Source organism: Lacerta agilis, chromosome 15, assembly GCF_009819535.1.
Source record: "Lacerta agilis isolate rLacAgi1 chromosome 15, rLacAgi1.pri, whole genome shotgun sequence".
Classification (NCBI taxonomy): domain Eukaryota; kingdom Metazoa; phylum Chordata; class Lepidosauria; order Squamata; family Lacertidae; genus Lacerta; species Lacerta agilis.
In genome coordinates, this window is record NC_046326.1 from 38,219,756 (window position 1) to 38,244,366 (window position 24,611).

The 24,611-nt window shown below is 46.3% G+C and overlaps 1 protein-coding gene across 1 annotated transcript; it reads left to right on the plus strand.

Moving 5' to 3' along the window:
* The first annotated feature begins 6,490 nt into the window (after positions 1-6,490).
* Positions 6,491-15,691, plus strand: C15H17orf64 (chromosome 15 C17orf64 homolog). Its single transcript, XM_033171929.1, has 5 exons — positions 6,491-6,706; positions 9,293-9,468; positions 12,456-12,555; positions 14,721-14,899; positions 15,509-15,691. Exons 1-5 carry the CDS (start codon positions 6,644-6,646, stop codon positions 15,660-15,662), a joined length of 672 nt encoding a protein of 223 aa, XP_033027820.1. The 5' UTR covers positions 6,491-6,643; the 3' UTR covers positions 15,663-15,691.
* Positions 15,692-24,611: the final 8,920 nt, after the last annotated feature.

The window sequence follows — 24,611 nt, forward strand, 5'->3', positions numbered from 1 at the left end:
TCCCCAAAGGTTGCCATATTCTAAAAGGCACCTACCGCCTCAGAGCGTGGAGGCGGAGCAGGGGCACAGTGGCTGAACCTTTCAGACCCGCGCGCTGGTTTTAACCACTAGTGTGTGCGTGCTTTTGTTTCCTATATTCTCCGAGCAACGCCAAGTGCAAGGCATATAATGCGTGGGTCGTAGCGCATATTGATAAGCGTAAAGGCAGATAAGAACGCAAGGGGCGGCCAAGGACCATCTTCTCCAGCATCCTCCTCTCAGTGGCCGACCAGATGCCCTCTGGCTTGACTGGATTGGACCCGTAGTCCCAAAAACACCCGGAGGGCGCCAGACTACTTGGGGAAACCTAGCCTGTTGCGTGGCACTGAGTTCCCTCCCGCGTTTAATTAGGAACCGGAAGTGTCTGTTCACTGTAGCGTCACGCCGTCCACGATCCCCTTTGGGCCCAAGGTTAACTCCTCCCATCTCGGGCGCGTCGCGTGGCGGAGGAGGCGGAACAGCGTCCTGTGTTGTGGTTGGATCCCGGCGGGAGTGCCCATAGATATAGCAAATGTGTTGAGTGATACTGTCATTTGTGTGCGCCTTCCCTCAGTGACGGTGCGGACCTGTTTTCCTCTCACATATCAGTTCAAAGCTCAGATTCCACCACAGAGATACCTAACCTTAGAACGGCACCGCTGTGAAGCCCGTATGAATAGTAGCAGCTTGTTGCTATGATAAAACGTGAAGTGTGCATGATGACGGTCTTGACTTTTTGTCTCTATGGAATGCTTATGCAAACCGCCGTATGGCAACTTTAATTAGGGGTGGCGGCCATCTTGGGGCGGGGAAGGAAAGCTGTCAATCTGAGCCACAGAGATACAAAAATGGTAGACGCGCACGCGTTTCTCAGACGCCTATTGCAATTGGAGATTAGATTTGGCACCGTCAAATGGGCCTAAACCCTACACAACCTATGCTGGGTAGTTTTTGGCTGCAGACACCAATCCCCAAATCCTCACTCAGCCATGAAGCTTATTTGGTAACCTTGAGCCAGTCAGTTTTTCACAAACCAAACTACGTTGCAGGGTTGTTGTGCAGATAAAACCGGGATAAATGAAACTATGCGCCCCACCTGTGCTCCTTGGAGGAAAGGAAGGCAGGCTCTGAATGTAATACGTAAATTCTGTGGGATTTGGGACATGTGTCACACAGCTTCAAGTTGTTTTTCATATAAAAACATAATGCAATCATTGCTGGATCGAGCCAGGAGCGCATTTAGCCCAGCATCCAAATACTTAATATCGCTTTGAGTTGCCATGGCAAAAAAGCAGCTAATTAATTTAATGATCATGTCTATGGAACAATGAACCCAAGTAAAAGTAACACTCGCCATTACAAACTCAGGGTCACACATACTTTCAGTAAAAAAACAAAAAAAACTGGAAATAGTTGAAAAAAATTAGACCAACCCAAATTGTAGTTAGTGGGACCATGAGACAGGCAGATGGCCCCTCATGCCTTTAAAATTATGCTTGTTTTCAAATGGGTATAAAAACCTCAAAGCCCTTTGTTTGTGGTCCAGCCCCTTTGTTGCTAGCTTCCTAGATTGCTATAACTGTACCTCTATACTCAAGTATGGAATAAACTGGAAATTCCTGATCAGGTAACCGTTTACTTTTTCTGTGCCTCACTCCTGGGCTCTAGCCTCGCAGAAGGGAAGCAGTCAGTGCTCCAACCTCTGGTAGGAAATTTCCCACAGCAATGATGATGATAATAATCTGCAGCGGCCTACCAGATGCCCCAGTGTTCATTTACAGTGTTTGAACTTCCTTTCCCCTCCTCCCTCCCACTGGCTTTTTCCTTGAGCATCAAGTCCTTTTTAAACTATCAGTCTGAGGGCAGGGAACAGCTTACAAACAATATTTGCAAGCCGTTCTGGATGCAGCATAAATGCCTTGATGGTTGGGCCTCCCCAATAAATTCCAGTACCCCAGGAGCACATGTGAAAGTTAATGTTAGATGTTAACCCATTCTCATGTGGACAGCTATTGAGATACTCATAAAACAGGTGCCCCTGACACCAGCAGTTCTGGGGGACGGGGCAGGCGAGAGAGACGTCCGGACAAAGGGCCACTGGTCAAATTCCACATGATCAGGTTGACCACGGCACTTTCTCATGTTTCGCTCTGTAGTGTATGATCTCTGGGGTTGACTCTCTTTGTTTGCTGAGAGCCAGCTTTAGCTTTGCAGACTCTGCTGTGAACATGCAGCTGATTTTCTCACACCCCAACTTCCTTGACGTGGCCGGGCCTTTTCTGAAAGACGAACAGGTTGATCGTCGCCTCCTGAGGCTCTTCTGTCAATCTGCACACATCTCTGGAAAGTTGTGGATCGAGATGAAGAAAGGAAAATGCCTGCGTTCCAAAATCTTGCCCCAGGAACACACCTTTCCCCTTTCCCCTTTGCCCTTTATTTGCATGGTTTGTTTTTGGAACACAGACTCCCTCCCTCACAGGGCTCTTTCTCTTTCTCGTTTGTTTTGTTTTCCTCCCAAGGCACGCAATGGAAAGCTGCCTGATAAGATGGAGCTGGGTGCTTCACTTTTGAGCAAACAATTTCACTGCAAATGAGATAAGATTAAGGAGTAAAGTAACAAAGGGTACTTCCAGGGAAAACAGTATTTTGAAAAGTTCTCTGTTTTTTATGCTTCTTCAGTCATTGGGCAACACCATTCTAATTCTGCATTCATTGTGGTTTTTGGGGAAGTTATACATAATCCCACTTTCGATACTGTTTGTGCCTGCAAATGTTTGTTTACTTATCTTATTGCAGTTATATCCCAACTTTTCCAGGCAGAGGGCCTTCTCGGTAGTGGCGCCCGCCCTGTGGAACGCCCTCCCATCAGAAGTCAAGGGAATAAACAACTACCTGACATTAGGGAAGTTTTTAAACTGTGATATTTTAAATGTATTTTAATGTTTGGTGGAAGCCGCCCAGAGTGGCTGGGGAGACCCGGCCAGATGAGCAGGGTACAAATAATAAATTATTATTATTATTATTATTATTATTATTATTATTATTATTATTTCCTCCAAGGAGATCAAGGTGTTGTATCTGGTTCCCCCCAGATACACTTTTGTAGTGTTACATGGCAAGGGTGCCCTTCCAGTTAGCAGTCCCACAATAACAGTAACGAAGCATCGCGGAACAACTAATACAGCGGAATGAGGTGTGGACAGTGCAGTATAAATCCGCCTCGAATGCACCATTATTGCATCAATGCACCAATGACAGTACAGAATACACCCACGAAATGAACCAAAACAAACAAACAAAAGCAGTCTGGAGGGACTCCGGAGAGCTATTTCACAGCAATTTTGGCTCATTCTGGGGGAAGCTTTACATGCAAACCAGCTACGAGCAGAGTTCATCAAAGACAGGTCACCTGTGATGGAAGACATCAGGGAGGAACTAAAGATGTAACTGGCCTTATAATGCAGTGAGGGGAAGCAATATCCTCGGTGCTAAACTAGTGATACCAAAAAGGGTCGTGGCTCAGTGGTAGAAAACAGTCTTTGCATGCAAAAGGTCCTCGGTTCATTCCTCAGGATGGGATAGCTCCACTTGAACTTCTATTTTAGTCTCCACTTTCTTTTCCCCGAAAGGGTCCGCCTGCGGTTAAAGGAAGTTCAAAGAGATTTGTCAACCCCTGACATCTTGACTCACCTCTTACAAAGAACAAAGCAATGTCATCTGCTGTGTACCATCTTGCATAACGCAAACTCTTGCATAAACAGACACGGAGCTGAGTAGTCGTCAACCCACTTTCGTGGCCGGTGCAATGGCATAACCAGTTTCACTGGTTCATTTTAGCCAAGGCTTTGCATCGGCCGAGTCCCCGATTCCCTATCTGGAATGGATGCCATTTCTGGAAATCTGAAACTTGTGCCTTCTTAGCACAGGGGTGGGCAACTGGCAGCCTGCATGCTTGACCTAGCTTTTTTCCTTTATCAAGGTGTGGCAAAAAGATTGGACTATATTCAACTAAGTTTTACTCAGAGGAAGGCCACTGGAATTAATTGTCCAAAGTAAAGGTGCCCACACACCATACATTTAACGCACGCACACGCACACAAAAAAACACAAACACACAGAAGTCCTGGGAATCTGTGACCCTCCGGATGTTGTTGGACTCCAACACCCATCAGCCTCAGCCAACATGGCCAACAGTCAGGGATGATGGGTGTTGTAGTCCAGGGACATCTGGAAGTCTGTAGGATTCTCCATCCCTGTGCTATAGGTTCTGGGGACCAAACCCAGGACCTTCTGGCCAATAGTCCTGGGGAAAAGACTCCAGCTGCACCCAGAGGTCCACAAGTTCCCTACCCCTGGGTTAAATCAATAGGAAATTAATTGCCCAATGCTACCCATTGAGCTTCATGTCCGAGTGGAGGATTTGAATGCTGATCTTCCTAGTCTTTTCAGTGCTGCAACACGATCTCCAAATTGGGCCATAGTCTGGCCCCCCATGTTCTACCAAGGGCAGTAGACAGGAGAGGGTCTCAAGACAGCTACATGGAAGTTCTCTTATTCATTCTCATGCAAAGGAGCAATTTCAGACGTCAATAAAGACACTCGACAGATTCCACTGTGGCCAAGTTGGTAATGAGTCACCAGTAAATTAAAAGGGCAAAGTCCCGTCCACTGGTGAATTGAGCAGAGCTGATCAGACAAAGGAGTCGGCTTCCAGAGGCCTTAAGTAATTTGTATTGTTGGCATCTGTTACGCACATCTCCTCATTGGGGGCTTAATCTGCATTTCCCAAACATCTGACGCAGGAGAGGGATGCTGCTCGCTTCATTCCCAAATTCAGCATCAGAGGCGCTATTATAGCCAGAAAAGTCACAGACCTGCTTGTGTTTTGTGATATCCCAAGTGACTTATTCTTCACCTTCAGCAGAGCCGGCCCTACTATTAGGCCAGGGACGCATTCCCTTCTGGGAGCCCACAGGCCAGCAGTGGATGGGGCCAGAGGCAAAAGTGGGCAGAACAACAACAAAGGCAACTTTCTGCATTCCCATTTAAAACACTTTTTGCCCGCAACCAAGAGGACTAGAACCTTTGTTTTGCAGGGGGAAAGCACAATTCAGCTGTCATGGATTGGCTGGATGCAGAGGAGGCTGGAGGCAGCAGCAGCTGGGGAACCCCCAAGGCAAGAAGGCTCAGAGCCAGGGCACTGATGGTGGGACAATGATGAGTGGTCAGAGGGAGAAGAGGCAGCAGATTGAGAGGAGGAGGTGTCAGAAGCTGAAGAGGTCACAGGGTTTAGTGAATCAGAGGCAGAAACGGAGGCTGAAAAGGAGGGGGCGTCAAGAGGCAGAGATGAGGCAGGCTGGTGAGGAAGTCAAGCTGTCTCCCCCTCCTGTGACAAGCAGCTCCTCTTCCCTCTGGTCCCCCACAACCTGAAGAGGTATGAAGAGGGCAGAGCAAAGGCACACAAGACAAAGGAGCCTCAGATAGCTTGGGGACAGTTAGCTCCACTGCCATGCTCCTGACACCTGCCCTGACATTAGTAGCGGAGAATCTGCTTTGCATGCAGAAGGTCCCAGGTTTAATCCCTGGCGCCTCTAGAAGGGACGAGGGCAAGATCCCCATCTGAAACCCTGCTGAGCTGCTGCCTGTCAGTGCAGGAAATGCTGAGCCAGATATATAAGGCAGTATTGTGTGTTCCCTTACAGCACAAAGATCAGGGCCTCAGCAGAGACATACGGGGGCCATCGAGGGGTGAGAATGAAATGTTTTCAACCGCGTGCGAGAGATGGAAATATATCAGAGGAGCACCAAGGAGAGTGGCCTACAGGCAGAAGGAGGGCATCTCTCACTTTGTAATCAGAGGCTTCTTAGAAGCTTGAAATGGAAGTAAGGAGGCCGACAGAGAGAGCTGTTAGGAAGAAAATTGTGTGAAAGAACACAGTGACCTTCCAGAGAATAAAGCGTACAGGGAGTGGGAAATATATATATATATATTATTCCTTTCAAAAAGTAAATCTGAGACAGATTCCAATACTTGTCTGGGATACCACTTTACAGAAAGTTGAAGGCCCGCAGGATAAATGTAACAAACCTTTATTTAAAGGGGAAATATCTCGATTTAATTTGGACCAATGCTTACTAGTGCTGCCACCAACTTTCGGTGACAAGGTCTCTCCTGCAGGAGGAATGAGAGAATAAAGAAAGAGTGCATCTGAGGCAGTGCAGAAGGTTTTTTTTTTGGCGTTGTTCACACCTCCACAGAACAACCAAAATTCCTCGAAAAGAGACCATGATTCCTTCAGACATCTGAGGAGGCATTCAAATGATGGGCTGTGAAGAGATGAGACTTAAGACACACACAAACACACAAACACACACACACAAACAAACGTTCCCTCTCTTCTCAGGGAAGCATTCCCTCTTCCTTCGCTTGTCATAGGAATTTGGAACCAATTCGCCTCAGAGGTGAGGTCACAAAAGCCGGCTTAGATTCAAACACACCCACACAGGCTGGACTGTGGCCCACGACACCCAGCTCATCTTTGGGTCCCTTGGCCTCCAAAGAGAGTCCCTAGGGAGCAGAGAAGGAGAAAGGAAGAGGCGGGTTTGGCTAACGGAGACGTCGGCCATGGGAGAAGGAACTGCCGGAAGCATGGCAGGCCTAGAAGAGTGGAGGAACAAGGTTTGCCAGGTCTGTGTAATGGGCACATTTTTGTAGTTGTTCAAGAAGAAAACCATTCCTTTGGCAAGTTACCAAGTGGTTTACCAATGCTCCCCAGTTTGCAAAATAGGCAAGTGGGGAGGGGGGGCAAGGGACATGGCAGAGGCGTATAAATTTATACACAATACGGATCTTCTGGGGTCATCCAGTGAAGCCGGCTATTGGGAGACTCAGGAAAGAGACTTATTCACACGGCACATAGTTTACCTATGGAATTGGTTCCCACAGAAGCCGGCGATAACCACCAACTTGGCTGCCTTCAAAAAAGGATTGGACAGATTCATGGAGGTTAAGACTGTCCATGGCTACTAGCTGCAATGGCTGTGATCTGTCTCCACTGTTGGAGGCAGTATGCCTCTGAAAACCAGTTGTTGGGAATTGCACCTATAGAAATTGCTCTTGGGATCAGGTCCTGCTTTCAGCCTTCCCACTGCGGCATCTGGTTGGTGGCTGTGAGAATGGGATGCTGGACTAGATGGGTCTCTGACCTGACCCTGCAGTCGGCCTCTTTTATGTTCACAATGAGGGCTGCTGCCGCCCCCCAAAATCTGTCACCTGAGGTGGTTTCCTGATTTTGCCAAAGGGTAGAGCTGGCTCTGTAGGTCCACACTATCGTTGTCTCGGCTGATTCATCTTCCACTTGATCGGCCTCTTGCTTAGAGATTGCAGTTTTGCTTACTTTCTACCTGCGGGGATTCAAGAAAGTGACCTCTCGGGTGTGCAAATGTTTGCAGGCGACGGAGCTCCAGCTTCCATCCTGCCGAGACCGTGAGGCACCACACAGAGAGACCCTCGCGAGGGTTGCGCCGTCGGGAGATGCGCTTGTCCACTACGCAGATGGACTGACACAGGACACCTTCAAAATAGTGAGAAAGAAAGCCATTTCTATCCATAGGACATGGTTTCTTAAACTGTAGGCCAGGGGTCAGCAAACCTTTTCAGCAGGGGGCCGGTCCACTGTCCCTTAGACCTTGTGGGGGGCCGGACTATAGTTTGGGAAAAAAATATGAATAAATTCCTCTGCCCCACAAATAACCCAGAGATGCATTTTAAATAAAAGGACACATTCTACTCATATAAAAACACGCTGATTCCTGGACCGTCCGCAGACCGCATTGAGAAGGCGATTGGGTCACATCTGGCCCCCGGACCTTTAAAGAATCAGGCCAATAAACTGTTGAGCATTGCTCATGGAATACAAAGAACACACACACACACACACACCCTCTCAAAGGATGGAGGAGAAATCAGATTCAGTTCACGTATAAAGGAGAACGCTGCAGTTTCCAAAACAATACACAAAGTGAAACGCAGCTATCCTTTGAAATTTGCAGGTCTCTGAATTTTGCAGTGAGGTCCTTTGGCAAAGTACAGTGTACAAAAATGCATAGACTAGGGTAAAGAGTGCATAAGCATGCATATATTAGTGAATAAAGCCAGTGTGTGGTAATGCTTTGGTGATCACTTGTAGCTGTGTTAAGATTGTCTTCCATAAGCACAGTTTTAACGGTGAATCCATAAGTGACTGTGGAGGCCAATTCTGGATCCACACTTCCTTCCACAGTGGGGACAAAGGTTTCTGGGCGGGAGTTGATCAGGGTGTGGGTTTGCCAAACATGCCTTCCTCTTACCTCATTTCTCCCCTGCGCCCTGAGTTCGAGTGTCTTCAAAGCCCATGACACCTTTGGTAAAGGCTGTACTCCAACTGGAGCGCTCACAGGCCAGTGTTTCCCAGTTGTCAGTATTTATACTACATTTTTTTTAAAAAAAAATTGCTTTGAGAGAGTCTTTAAACCTCTTTTGTTGACCACCAGCATTACGTTTTCCATTTTTAAGTTCAAAATAGTTACAACTTCCTCACAGGGTTGTTGTGAGGATTAAATGAGGAGGAGGTGAACGGTATACATTGCTTTGAGCACCTTGGAGAAAAAAAGTTGGGATATAAATGCAACCAACCCACCAATCAGTAACATACAAAATGCATTATAACCAGAAAGATCGCTTTGCAAGAATCTGCCTGTTAGGCAGAATTGCATTACATACTGAAATGCGAATGTTCACATGCGTTTGCTTTTGAACCACAAAATAACTTGTGAATGTTGGGGAATTGAACTTAAGCCGGGGGAAAAACTAAAGCTGACAAATTTGCCTATTACTACAGCCGCCACGGGTGGCGCTGTGGGTTAAACCACAGAGCCTAGGGCTTGCCGATCAGAAGGTTGGCGGTTCGAATCCCCACAACGGGGTGAGATCCCGTTGCTTGGCCCCTGCTCCTGGCAACCTAGCAGTTTGAAAGCACGTCAAAGTGCAAGTAGATAAATAGGTACCGCTCCGGTGGGAAGGTAAACGGCGTTTCTGTGCGCTGCTCTGGTTCGCCAGAAGCGGCTTAGTCATGCTGGCCACATGACGCGGGAGCTGTATGCCAGCTCCCTCGGCCAGTAAAGTGAGATGAGTGCCGCAACCCTAGAATTGTCCGCCACTGGACCTAATGGTCAGGGGTCCCTTTACCTTTACCTTTACAGCCCCCCCACCACTTTCTTCTTTTTCCCTCCCCAGTGCAAGGAGTTCCTGAGACCCTTCAAGAAATGCCTGCGGAAGCTGAATTTGCCCAAAGATTTCCCAAAGGAGAAGAGGCTGAGCTGCACCCGGAAGAACCTGACCATCCTCGGGGACCATATCAACATGTTCCTTCAGCACTACTGCAAGACGTGGGAGCTGAAGCACTGGAAGAAGTAAGGGGGCGCTTCCGCAGAATTTGGCTGGGCAACAGCATCCCAAAGCTCGGAATCCACTCGTGGGTGACCAGAACCTTCCCTGAATAGGAGCACTGCTTGAAGGGGCTGAGGGTATATTGCAACAGTTCCCTCAGGCGTATATTATTTCCAAAGACAGGGCCCCCTTGCTTGGAAGCAGCTTCTGTGCAGAGCTTGTTTTCTTCGTGATGAAATAGAGTTAACAAAAAAATGTCATGGCACCTCCACAACCTGCATTTATTTGCAACATACCAGCAGTCTCCTAAGGCAGGTACCATTACTGCTAGTCCTGAATCAATTCCCCAAGGAACAATTGTACCCAGTGCTTTTTTTCTTAAAAAAAATGTTTAGGGGTACTCTCATTTTCCCACTTATATTGAAATACTGCCCCTCAATGTTTAGAGGTATGCGTACTCCAGCGTACCCCCAGGGGAAAAAAGCACTGACTGTAACCCTCTGCTACTGGAGGGGAAACTTTCCCTGCTTTTTGCCCCCTATCAAAACTGCTTCCTTCTGTATCTTTTTTATTTTATTTTAGGACAGGCTTATTGAAGTCATATGGAAATATTCTTTGTTTTTGTTTTTTTGAGTAATAAAAATCTTTATTTAATATTTTCAAAATTACAAAACCAAATATAACAAAAAAAAAAACAAAACAACACATAAGCAAATAAACAAATAAACAATAAATAATAATACTCAACTGAATATATTAACAAACTCAAAATCTAACTTTAAAATCCGACTTCATATTGTTTATACACCAATTCCCTATTAATTTCCGCTTCTTCTTCTCTACCTTTTATTTTAATTACTCCTAATCGTTAAGAAAATAATTACCAATCATTAAATACTTTAAATTTAAATATCCCCATGTGTCTCTCAATCTAAACAAATCACTAATTCCGTTTTCATATCTTCTTTTTCCAAATAATCTTCTACATATTTCCATTCTGCTTTTATTCTTTGCTTTGGTATATTTCTTATTGCTGCTGTCATTCTTGCCAAACTCATATATTCTACTAGAATATAGTAGAATAAATGGAAATATTCTTTAATTTATTTTGCATATGACCGAATCCTCAGTTGTTCTGAACTACTGAAGGATGTGGAAGGGGGACTTTACGATTTAATAATTAAAAGCTATAATTCATTGTGAGGAGGAAAGCAATTATTTATTTCATGTTTACCCCTCCCACTACAATTTAAACACCAGCACCATAATAGCTTAAAAAAAAGAGAGCTTAACTCTCAGCTTCATTGTTTAAAATTGGCCCTCGATTAAAATTTGGCTCTCCATGCTGAGGCTCTTTTAAATCTGTTTGTTTACAAAGACCCAGGTTGAGTAGGTGGGAAGCAAGCAGGGACGTAGGTAAAACAAAACAAAAAATTAAAAAAAAATTCCTTCCAGTAGCACCTTGGAGACCAACTAAGTTTGTTCTGGGTATGAGCTTTCGTGTACATGCACACTTCTTCAGATGACGTGGGTAAGTAATACAAGACTTAACAAGGTAATCCTATAGGCATCTACTCAGAAGTAAACTCCATAGCATTAATGGTGCAAGATTCATTAAATTAGCCCATTAGGTCTCAGGTTGTCCCCTCCACCTTAGAAAAAGTTGCATGCTTTACAAGTTTGTCAGGCAAAGCAAAATTCTAGCAATAATCTCCAAAAGCAAAATTCCAAAGCAAAATTCTAGCAAGAATCTCTCTAGTTATCTGTATAGGAGCCAAGAGCAAATGTTTATTTCCCGTTACCGGAATACATAAGGATCCAAGAGGGTTGAAAGAATTCCAGTTGCCCAGCTCTCTGCAAGCAGATAATAAGATAATCTATTTTTCTTCCTTTCTTCTAAAGCCGTTTACAGTACTCTCTGAACTGGGCTGTGAAAGGGCAGAAGTGGGTGATTTACAAGGACAGCCGCAGAATGCTATGGCAGTGCAAAAACCCAGATGGTTCAATACTGGCAGTAGTTCAATATCTTGTTAAGCAGGGAAGGACTGTTAAGTATCATTGAAGTCTGTCAAGACGTACCGTATTGCCCATGAAAAGTAGCTAATCAAAGGCCGATTTCAATAATTGATTTGGTTTAATCAATTGGGCCACCAGGAGGCCAAAGGCTCCTGTATCTATCAACTCTCTTTAATACTTCTGTAAGACAAGCAACCAGGGATGGGGGGAGAAAATTGATTAAGGTCACTTTTTAAAGGCGAACCTTTATAAATCCGTACTTCCCAGAACACTGCAAGAACCAAAGCTGCCATCGTTTGAAATTTGCACTTCTCCCAATTTTGCAGCACACTTTCCGAGCCATGTAACATGTACAAAATTGCATACGCTAGGGCAAAATGTTTACCCCAAAAATGCATATTTTAGTAAAATAAATAACTAAATAAATCTATAATGTTATTTCGGAGCTAGCCGCTTTGCGAGGAGATGTCTATTAGGCCGTGTTCACACCATAAGTTTAAAGCACTATGATAACACTTTAAGCAGCCATCGCTTCCCCCAAAGATTTCTGGGAGCTGTAGTTTGTTAAAGGTGCTGAGAGATGCCCTCTCCCAGGGCTACAAGTCCCAGAGTTTCCTTTGAAGAGGGATGGATCATTAAACCACTCTGGGAACTCTTTCTGTATGAACACAGAAAGATAATTTATACAGAGTCAGACTGTTTGTTCATCTAGCTCACTGTTGTCTACACTGACTGGCAGCAGCTCTCCAGGGTTGCAGACAGGGGACTATCCCCGCCCTTCCAGGAGACGCCATTGCGGATTGAACCTGGGGTCTTCTGCATGCAAGGCAGGCGCTCTGCCACTGAGCCACGTCCCCTGCCTGAAGGCTGGCCATTAGCCTTTAGCTCTCTTTGCAACCGTCTCGCTTTCTGGCACCATTCTCTGTCCCACGTTCCGCAGAACAGTGATGTATTTAAGTTCCCCCTCTCCTCCCTCCTTTGCCGCCTCTTCTAGGATGCTTTGGAGGTTTGTCTCCCTCTTCTCAGCACTCGACGAGAAGCAGCTGTGCAGATTGTACCGATATAGCAAGACCGACCAAATGGCCAAGTTCCTGGTAAGAGCGATGCTTCCTTTGACACGGCAGAGAAAGGAGTGGAGGATGGCAATAGGCAGCTGGGCAGCATCAAACCTACCTATGTTTTCCCACCCTGCCTCAAAATAAATAAATAATAACCTCTCAATGAAAGTAAGATTTCTCCTCTTGCCAGAGCCCTGACAGATCGTAGAATCGTAGAGTTGGAAAGGGCCCCGAGGATCATCTAGCCCAAAGCAGAGGCATGTAGCTACCCCATATGGGTATCGAACCTGCAACCTTGGCCTCGTCAGTACCATGCTCTAACCAACTGAGCTATGCCGGCTGAAGTGGTCCAGAGAGAGGCGGGGAAAAGGAAACAAGAGTCCATATCAGCACCATACATTTAAAGTTTTCATATGCCACTGTAACAGCCATTGTTGTTGTTGTCGTTCAGTTGTGTCCGACTCTTTGTGACCCCATGGACCAGAGCACGCCAGGCACCCCTATCCTCCACTGCCTCCTGCAGTAACAGCCGTGGCTTCCCCGAAAGAAGCCTGGGAACCAAAGTCTCACCACGGGCACTGGGAGTTGTTAAGTATTCACAGCCATCACTGGCCAAGCTTGCTAGGCTGATAGAAATTGTAGTTCAGCAGCGCCTGGAAGGCCAAAGGTCCCCCATGCCTCCTGCAGTTGAGCCTTACATTGCAGATCCTACATTGAGTAGGGGTTGAACCAGATAATCTTCAGGGTCCTACAATCTCTCTCTCTCTCTCTCTCTCTCTCCACACACCACCCACTTTTATTATTATGAGCTCTTCTGATGATTTTTTTTTTAACCCAGCATCCAATGAAATTAAAAACAAATAAGGAGGCAACAGGACTGTTCGGAGGCAGTCTCTCTCAAGCACCAGGTGCTGTGAGTAAGGGCTGTTGCCGTCCTACAGTGCTTGCCCCTGTTGGAAGCAGAATACTGGGCCCAGATGGGCCTTTAGGTTGACCTAGCAAGGCAACGTGTTCAATAACAGCTCTCTCAGAGGTGTGGGGGCTATCGGATAGCACCAGAGAGATCCTTGGCAAATGCCCCAGCGTTGCCGGTATATTAACTCGATCTTTTTATGAGTTTTTATTAAGGCTGGGAGATGAGCGGGGCAGACTGAGTCATCACTGCTTCGTTGAAATCCCTGCTATGATGATCGATGATGTTCTGTCTTGCTCAGGGCTTGCTAATGTGCGATTTCCCAGCCCCATGAAAATGGATAGTTAGCAGAGGAGGGTTTTTTCCTGAAAAAGACGTCGCAAGGATGTAAAACAAGCAGAAAGGCTGCATTTAAATAACTTTAATGGTGCTCAAAGCATATTTTTTTCCCCCTAGTGCCAGCTGTTGGGGCAGTGAGTATGGCAGCCTTTGGGTCAAGTCATGAATGTTGCAGAGTCAGACTATTGGTCCATCTAGCTCAGTAATGTCTGCACTGACTGGCAACAGCTCTCCAGGGTTACCAGGCAAGAGCTTCCCAGCCCTGCCTGGAGATGCCGGGGTCCTTCTGCATGCAAAGCAGATGCTCTGTCCACTGAGCTACGACCTTTCTCCTATTCCTGTTGCTAACCTAGTTAGGGCTGAACTGTCAACAGTTGTAAAGTTTAGCTGAACATTTTTGGGGTGGGTAAAAAGTGCAAAACCACATCCTCATGAATCTTTGGGGGGGGGGTGATTTGAGGTGGGGGTGAGGCATTCACCCGGAGCTTTGCACAGCTGCAAACATCCACCCGACAAAGGGTGCCACCTCGGAGGCTTTGCATTTAAATTGCAGCTTTTCCATGATTCGTTGAGAAAACCATAGCGGCACCCAGTGGTTGTGCCACTTTAGAAAGAAGTTGGCCATGCTTGAACACTTCCAGCTTCGTCCTGTATGCTACTATTTCTGCGCCGTTGTTTAACAATGGAGATGTATATCTGGGTGCTATACAACGGGAGCAGAAGGGGAGCGATAGATCGTGTGAGAGCTCTTTTTGAGCGTTGAAAGACGACACTTGTCCTCCGTTCCAGCACTGCGTTTTTGAAGTGCCGCAAGCCACCGAACAGGACATTCTCAAGTGTGTGGTTTGATGCTTACACAGCTTAATTTAGGCCAGGAATCCTCATGCAATAGAGTCAGAGGCGACCAGTCCTGCGTTGGTTTTGTGCATGTCTTTGTATTTCATTCCAGAAAGCTTATTGCCAGTTGGAAAGCCCCGACATGGTTGTTCTGCCCGAGTGTGGCAAGCTGATGAAGCTGCGTGATACCTGGGGCCTCCACGGCGGTGCAAAGACGCAGGGGAAACTAAAACAGGTGTGCTCACTGTCGCGAGACTCTGACCTGCCTCTGGGAAGTACGTCAAAGAAGAGGTGAGCGGGGAGCATCAACTGTGCTCAGGTTGGTAGGGGTGCGCGCGCGGGGGAGGTCTAATGGAATCCATAATTCTCACCACTGACCAGGAATGGATGGATCTGTCAATTTCAGTTGCGTTTCTCATTTTCAGTTCTCTACATTCCTGCAGCGATTTGAGAATTGAAATGAATAATCCTGATGTTTATCTGCATTTCAGTGCAAATTTCTCCTGACAGAGCCAGGGAAGGATTGCAGAAGGGCTGTAGCTCAGGGCTAGAGCAAAGGCTTTTGCGGTCAACTGGCCCCAGGGTCGATTCCTGGTGTCTCCAGAAGGACTGAGAATGTCCTTCTATCCAAAACCCTGGAGAGCCCCTGCCAGTCAGTGTTGACAATATTGAGCCTCATGGAGCAATGGTTTCAGTATTAGGTAGCTTCTTACATTCCTTTACTGGGCACTTACAAGAAGGATGGGGATCTGTGGCCTTCCAGATGTTGTTGGACTCCCGATTCCAGCAGGGCCAACGATTGGGGATGTTGTGCATCCTTGCTGGATAGTTCAACAACATCCATCGGAAAATGGGTTCCCCACTCCTCTCTTAGGGAGTTTTTCCACCCTGTCTCTTCAGGCTACACAAGAGGCCCTCAAAGGCGAGAAGGAAGGAAGGTGTCGATATCAGTCACCCCACGTACATGGCCACCATCTCACCTACCTCCAGCAGCAATGAAGCTGCGAAGCTTTCTCCAACGGCTGAAGAAACTCCTTTAAAGACTGACCATTAGCATGTGTGGCATTTGCCAAGGAGACAACACACACAATGTACCTAATTTGTAGAAAGAGCTTGGCTTGACTTTTGACAAACTGCAAGGCGCCTTTTGAGTTAGGCCTCTGCAGAGACTCGATGTCAACACCTTATATAAAGACCCGCTTCCTGAGAACATCTTTCCTGGAGTTTATGATTCAATCTGCTTCCCAGCAGTGCTTTAGGAGCAACATGAGGGTCAAAGACCAGTGGGCAGGGAGGTCTGTGAAACGGAGAGGTGGAATGGCACTGCTGAGTGGGGCTGTTGAGAGCTGGAGTCCAAAACAGGGCCATTCAAACTGGGATCGGTGGGAGTTGTGGTCCAGAACACCTGGGGTTGGGGCACGCTGAGTAAGGCAGGGCTCTCTTGCTTTGGTGATGGCTTTGTGAGGTTTTAAAGAAAGTGAGGATTTGAAGAAAAACCATTCAAATCAGCCCTCTTGCAGGAAGAGTGCAGAAGGGAAACCCCTTCCCAGTTTGTGGTAGCAAATTAGCACCTAATATTTATCTCCATATAATGTTTTAAATCCTCTAAGGTGGGATGGAAAACCCCAGACCTGAGGGCAGAATGCAGCTCTCTGAGCCCTTCCATAGGGCCCTTGAGACTCTCCCCAGGTGAAAAAAAGAAAGAAAAAGAAAGAAAGTAAGTTAACTTTTCCTGGAAAGTGACTTCCTTAGCAACTACTGTAGTCTTTTGATCCTCAACTATAATGAAGCAGTAGTGCCACCTAGTGGCCACATGCCTTCTGGTGTTTACCACACAAGGCCTAAGTATACCGTATATCGCGGCGTATAAGACGACTTTTTAAGCCCGAAAAATCTTCTCTGAAGTCGGGGGTCGTCTTGTACGCCGGCAACATCATGTGATGTGACCCGGAGTTCCGCCCCGCCACTGGCTGCATGGAGCCTCTCCCCGGCGCTCCAGCCGCAACCGCTGCCTCAGCCGCCATGGAGCCCGGGCTGGGCGTGGGCGGCAAGCGCGGAGGCTTCCTGTGCGGCGACGGGGAGCTTCTCCCCGCTGCCCCAGGCGTCGCTGCCGCCGCCTCAGCAGCCGTGGAGGCCGTCCTGCGCTTCAGCGGCAAGCGCGGAGGCCTCCTTTGGGGCGACGGGGAGCTTCTCCCCGCTGCCCCAGGCGTCGCTGCCGCCGCCTCAGCACCGGTGGAGGCCGTCCTGCGCTTCAGCGGCAAGCGCGGAGGCCTCCTTTGGGGCGACGGGGAGCTTCTCCCCGCTGCCCCAGGCGTCGCTGCCGCCGCCTCAGCAGCCGTGGAGGCCATCCTGCGCTTCAGCGGCAAGCGCGGAAATCTCCTGTGTGGCGCGGGGGACGCTCTCCCCGCCGCTGCCGCCGCCTCAGCAACCATGGATCCCGGGCTGGGTGAGTATACCCCAAACTCTGTTTTTTCACATAAAAAGTTGGGGGGTCGTCTTATACGCCGAGTCGCCTTATACGCCGCGATATACGGTAGTTCATCCTTTGCAGGCCCAGGATGCCCGATTTGTAATCCAAAGCTAATTATGGGGCCGGCTCTACTGTTAACCAAAGTTCTATGCGATTCCCCACGGGAATGGTCACAGGCCGCATCCGCACCATCCATTTTAAAGCACAATGATACCAATTTCTACAGTCAATGGCTTCCCCTCATGAATTCTGGGAGCTGCTGTTTGTTAAGGATACTGAAAGTTGTTAGGAGACTCCCGGTTCCGTTCCTGGAGCTACAATTATCTAGAGTAGTTGAAGAGCCTCTTCACAGGGAAATCTGGCAGCTGTAGCTCAGTGAGGGGAATAAAGGGATTCCTAAAACAAAAACAAAACAAACAAACAAAAAAACATCCACAGCTCCCAAAATTCTTTGGAGAAAGCCACGAGTGTTGCAATGCTTTAAATGTGTGGTGTGAACACAGCCGTAATTAAGATGGCTCCTAACAATCACGCTAACTATGAGTTATAGACAGCGCTGATTAGTTTCCGTGGATTTACTCTTGCGTAGAATGTAGAGACAGCCTGTTCTTTTGCATCTGATCATCCTGGAGAGGAGATGGAACAATGGGCTCAAAAGTTAAAGGAGAGCAGGAGCTGTGGTCTGCTGCCCACAGGCTATTTAGGATGGTGTGGGCCATTCCCCTACACAGGGTACCAAACTGAGGCGGGGCGCAAAGTCATAACACAACCTGTCAAAGGGACAGAAAGGGAAGAAAATGTGTGTGAGACAGAGAATGAGAGCCAAATCCTTTCGAGGATGAGGGAGACTGAAACCACGATTCGTGTCACTGGTTTGTGATGTCAGGCAAACAGAAGGGCTCAGTAGCAGAGTTTTCTTTCCCAAAATTTCTCTCAAGAGCTTCCCTCCATGTTGCTGTTCCCAGCTGTGCATTGAGGGCTCTCCCTGCTCCTCTACCTCTGTCCCAGCCACTTAATTATTATTATTGTTATTAGTACTATTAATCTATCCCCCGCAAAGTCCCTAGGGTGGGCTGTAACAAATAAAGAACAATGTTAAGAACCTTTAAAAGCAACTCGCAATCCCAGAAATAAGGTGGACCCTAAACCATCCAAACCCAGGATAAAGAGGCGCATCTCTCCTGCACTCGATGAAAAATGGATAGTGAAGGTGCCAGACGCAACTCTGCGAGAAGTCCTACAGCTTGGGGGTTTGCCACAGGGAATGCCCAACACTGAGGGTGGTAAAACAACCATAAGGCCCCCTTGGGCATTGTTTCACCCCAGCTGAGCACTGCCCCCACCCCAAAAGAAAATTCATTCCCTACAGGAGGACTGAAATCACTCAGCTCAGGGTGATCACCCACCCTCATCCGTCCCTCCAGTTCACCCCAAGGCTTGCCATTCACAGCTCCCCACAACCCCCTTTAAAGGGAGGGGGGGCGTTTCACAGAGTGGCTTGCTGAACTGCTGTGTGAAGCCTCACTGTAGGGGAAACAGCTTTCCTGGGTCAGCCTGCTGTTCCTCGTGCTGCAGTTGGCATGGCTGCTGTCAGTGGCCACATGAGCTACAGAACGTGACAACACCTTACATATTATATATATATATAGGAAGATATAAAACATTAAAGTAAAATACCCCCGACGCTGCCCTCCCCCCCCCCCCCGCACATGGAGTTTCCCAAAGAGTGTGCCAAATGATAGCCGAAACAGAAGCTCACTCGTTTTTTTTGTTTTGTCTCTTCCAAAAGAGCACAGAAGCCTTCTGCGTCCCGAACAAAGCACGCCTGCACGAACGCAGGAACACTATATTTATTAGGTCAATTATCCATTTTTTAGCAATACAATTACAGAATTATCACAATGTTGGTTACAACATACTCAGTATGGGTTTGATGGTTACAAAGAATAAAAGTCGGGCACTGCAGTCTTGGTGCGAACCGTTAGAATACAAAAACGAAAAAGGGGAGGGGAAAGAAACATGGGAAAGGGTGGCACAAGAGTGGAGGAGGAGGAGGAACGTCTGAAAAGTGATCAAGATGCTTTCATATAAATAACCGTGGCACAAAAAGAGAGAGAGAGAGGAAAAGGGGGGGGGTTCAGATTTAGAGCCGCAGGGAGGTACGCTTGCTCCAATTTAGTAGCTTTTGTTTCCAATGTACAGTGATATATGTATACATATATATATGTATATACATGTATTTTAATCCCTTGTTAAGTTCCCTGAATCAGTAAAAAAACCACACACGTATATTAGTACTGAACTCGGTAATAGTCAAGGGGGGAAATGTAAAAGTTTGTTCACCTCCAAGGAGTTAACTCTAAAAAAAATTATCTCTCTCTTTTCTGTTAAATATTATTATTATTTTTAAAAAATCATGGCAACATAGTTTCCTATAAAGAATATACACAGAAAGGAAAGCAGATGGAAGATTTAAGAGTTACACGTATGGTACCTGTGACAGTTAAAAGTGATCCAACACTGAAAACCTGTGTGCCAAACACCAAGTTTCTAGATATCTCTATATATTTATATAGTATATATATATTTTCCCCATCTTTATTTTTTTATTTTAGAGTTTTTGAAACAAAACAAAATATGCACTTGGAAAAACAACTTCCTAAGGCCTCTCCAAGCTATAAGTTGCTTAGGATTGCAATGAAAGTATTTGCTAATGAGAACTTGGAAAGCGAACGGCGATATATTTCTCACGGGACAGGGAAGCCGGTTTCACTGCCTAAAACATACCTGAGTTTGGGGAAGGGGGGGGGCGCAACACCGCCAGAGCTCTACCGAAAAGGAATTGCGCAAGCGTTCTCTTGCTACATGGAAATTTTTCTTCCTTCCTTCCCTCCCCACCTTCTCAACACAACATCGTCAACAACAACAAAAAACACACCTAAGCAAAGGAATTTCCCCCCAAAAGGCCAAAAGGTGAAAATGTGCAACAGGCGAAACCTGTGTCAAAGACACAAAAAGCAACTGAATTAAGAAGAAAAAGAAACCCCAAAGGAGCACAGATATTTCAAATCGCAGTAATAGCACTTTGATCCAGCAAGGGTTGGGTGGTGAAGGAACATTTTCGGGCCCCTCCAAACCCAACCCGATGGTAGATTCCAGAACAAAATGGCACCGTGTGGATCCAAGGAGGAGCTGTACTGAGAAACGGGTTTTCTACTACGCATGTGGCCAAGTGGCTCCACTGGGGGTGTGTGTGTGCTGCATTTTTAATCCTATGCCTTTCCTTACAACCATAAGAGCAAGCATTTTCTATCAATATTGTTATCTTTCTTAAAGGTGTAGGTGGGATGGAGGGGAGAAGAGAAGGAAGGCCCTCATCACGAAACTTAAGTTATTAATAGCGTAAAACATCTGCAGAGGCAACCAGATTGATGGACACCCAAAGAGCAACTGTTGCTATCAAGCAGTCCAAGCTGGTCATTGGTTAACTTTAGCCAACATCCTCAGAAGTGGGTTTTAGGCTCGACACATGGCTAAAAAGATGGGAGAGAAACAGACCCTCTTCCCCCACCTCCTCCTCCTGCACTGCTAGAAGCAACAATGCATCGGCAACTTCATTAAGCCAGCACCAGAGAGCAGCATCTCAACGTCTCAGCATCTCACCGCATTAAGGGGTTACAGAAGGCAGCGAAGGTTTCACAAGTCCCTGTAACTTCAGCGGGAAAGACTAAAGCAGGCACCCCAACCTGCGGCCCTCCAGATGTTTTGGGACTACAACTCCCATGATCCCTAACAGGACCAGTGTCAGGGATGATGGGAATTGTAGTCTGGAGGGCCGAAGGTTGGGGATGCCAGGACTAAAGCAAGTATTTCAACGTTCTTGCAGAAAACTGATGGGACTTAAAAACATGGGCTTGTCTATAAATCTCTCCCACCTAAATCTCAATGGGACTCGGAGCACGTAGCTTTGAGCGGATTGTGTCTGATGCTTATAGGCCATGACAACTTCCCAAGCCTCAAATAACTGGTTTCTCTACAAGCAAGGCCAGCTTCAGTTGCCTCCAAGCGATGCAAATGGTACTTGCTCTGCCGTTAAGCAGCTCGAGAAACCGAAGAGACAGATAAGTCAATGCTCAGCAAGATTTGCTCCCTTGTGTTGAAGTGGACCAAGGGGGCTGGGAGGGGAGTGTCCCTCCATGACAACTTGACCATAGGGCTGGGTGGGCAGTCCCATTAAAAAATGCCTCTGCTATTCCTTTTGTCCTAACCACTCCAATCTGATTTAAAATGAAATCTGAATTTGCAAGGGGTAGGGGAAAGACACAAATTTAAAAAAAAAAAAAAAAAAACTGGAAGAGGGTGGAACTGTGAGGAGTCTCCCAAGGCTCATTTCATTCTTTTAAAAATGGCTTTGTTCGAGACTTTGTACAGAGGGCTTTCGGAACGATAACACCAAATAATAATCCATCTCTTAAACGCTGAAGTACACTCCCATGGAGAAAGTTGCTTAAGAGGCAGGAGAAGGCAGATTTGTAATATTGAAATATCAGGTTTGTTTGCGGTGTGAGTGTTTGGGGAGAGAAAGGAAGACTCAGTCTGTTCTAGTGAGTTTGTTTCCTAGTATGTGGGAAAAAACAGAGTTGAGAACTCCCTTCCTCTTTTTCATGCACAGGAGTTGGGATCCCCTACAGTGCTGTACATGAAAAATGTGGCCTAGTTTTATAATGTGAGCACTATTACTAAATTTAATACCCTTTCAGAATCAACCACCTTACTTTAAAATGCCAGCACACCCCCCCAGCCCCCCAGAAAATCAGCAGGAGCTTCAAAAGGAAGGGAAACCTCAACATAAATCTAGAGGCACATGGTAGCCTTTGCACATGAACCTGGCACAGAAAATTAAACCCATTTCAAGGAAATTGTTTTTTTTAAAAAACAAACAACAAACAAAAACCACAGACACTTCCAATTCTGTCTCCCCTTTTTAACAGGCTAGAGAATCTGGCTTGTATACGCTATACAGGTGAAACTCGAAAAATTGAATATCGTGGAAAGGTTCATTTCTTTCAGTAATTCACTTAAAAGGTGAAACTAATATAGAGATAGGCTCATGACATGCAAAGCGAGATATGCCAAGCCTTTATTTGTTATAATTGTGATGATTATGGCGTACAGCTGATGAGAAACCCAAATTAACAATTTCAGCTTTGGGGTTTTCATCAGCTGTACGCCATAATCATCACAATTATAACAAAGGCTTGACATATCTTGCTTTGCCATGTCATGAGTCTATCTCATATATTAAACTCCAGTAGCTAATGAAACAATTGCTTACCTAAATGGACTTTTCCACGATATTCTAATTTTTCGAGTTTCACCTGTATATTTAAAGCACATGGCTTTCTCCAAAGAATCCTGGGGGCTGTAGTCTACCTCTCAAAGAGCTACAAGTTCCAGAGCGCTTAAGAAACTACAGTTCCCGTGATTTTGTGCGTGCGCACAATCTTAAATTAGTACCTATCATGTGGTTCTTTTTACCTCTGATTCCCAAAGGTTTTTCTTCAAAGGGTCTCTGCTCAGAGCAGAACCTTAAGAGAATTCCAGATTTCAAGGAGCAGAAATTGAAAATATCTTCTGGGTTTGTCCAGACATCAACCTAGGTTACACTTATAAAACCAACTGAGGGCAACTATTAACATTCGCTCATTGAAAGTTAGCAGTGGGAAAGGGGGGTATTCATAAGTACCAATTTTGTTTGCTTCCAAGGTCCTAAGAATTGCAAACAGCAGAGATGTGGAAGCTTGGCTCACACGCAACACAGTCCAGTCCTGCGTGCTAAGGGAAACTGGGTAGCAACAACCACTCGGAGACTATCCTGACAGCAGAAGCGATCTAGATTTCTTCTAAAAGATTTGAGGCACAAACTTCCCAATGCCTTCACTTGGGAAAGAAAGGGGGGGGGAGAAGAGAGCATTTCAACTAAACCTTTTGTTGTGCAAACTTGGAAAGACCTGGCAAGTCTTGACAACCCTGTGTCACAAATACACACACAAATAAAAGGCAACTCGCTTCTTTCCACATGCAATTAATTGGGCATATCCAAGAAGGCAGCCAACCTGATTTAGACAGGATTGAGGGCGAGGAGAGGGGGAAGAGAAAAGAAAACTATTTTAAAAAAAACAAAAACAAAACCTATAACCCATCCATGGTGGTACCTGGCCTAAAGCATGGGAGGCGGAATAAATGGGAGGTGAAATGCTCGGCTGTTGATAAAAGAGAGTGATGTCAAATTGCAGAAGGGGTTCAGCACAGGAGGAGCGTTTTCCTCCCTCTGCAAGATAATTGCAAGCAAGAGCCAAGGAGGAAACCAACACCTTGGCCTATACCATGCAGGAGAAAATGAGCCGAAAGAACGCTGGGCTGAACTGCTTCAGGACTGCACTTGGGAGTTGCCATTTTTCAATGCTCCTGTTTGTTATAATCTTGACATACAAGCACCCACCCCACCCCCACCGATTAAGAAGCAAGTATACCAGTATCAAGGTTCTAGTTCAGCCTACACTGGAGTAATCCCACAGAAGATATGAGGCTATGCCAGTACTTGCAAAGAGAGGAATTCCCTGAAAACCTTGTCTTGAACAAGGTTTGAGGGCTCTTTTAATACCAAAGGTGGCCTGGTAATTATTATTTAAGTCAGCAAGCATTGCCGTTTGTATGGTAGTTACAGCAATACAATTTATTTATTCATTTTGCTCTCTGAGACAATTTAATTGGCATTGTTGTATTAATGGTAGGGTTTGCAACTTTGGACTTTTCTCTTCTTTTTACTTTCGTCTAGAATTGCATCAGGTGTGCTGCGACTTTAGCAACTGGATTAAAGCCTTTGACTGCCAACAACCATCTGTTTCTGATGTTTGGTTTGCAGCAGCTAAGCCGTGGCCTTCTAGATTGGCAATTGCAACCTGGTGCCTCTCCAAATGTCTTGGATTCCCAACTCCCATCAGGCTTGTGAAGGCCGAAGGAAGTTGCTAATCTGGCAGCGCCTGGAGGGACTCATGTTAGCCCACCCCGGTTCGACACTCAAGCTGTCAGTCAAAAGCAACTTTTAATGGGCACTTGCTGGGAATCCAGCCTGCTGAAGATTTGACATCTGCAGCATTGGGTACCTATGGGGCTTACAGTTGCAAAGTTTTATTCTGAGGGACACTTCTGCTAGGAAAAAAAAATATTACATGGTGGGTGGGTGGGGGAAATGGCATTTTTATTTTAGAATACTTGTCCTGTTCACGGACTTGCGGTTCGGAAATACACCCGGAAAGCACCACGCAGGGAGGCTGATTCTGGGCCTGCAACAATAATCCAGGAAGGTCTTCCTATCATGTGTGGTTCTGGCCTCCAGCAATCCCCGTAATAACAAGAGATGCTAAAGCCACAGCTCCAAAAATCAACACCTTTTGTGTTACGGGATACCCCACCCACCACGCACAGGGAAGGAAGTATCTTTTAAAAGGCACTATTATTATTATTTTTTAA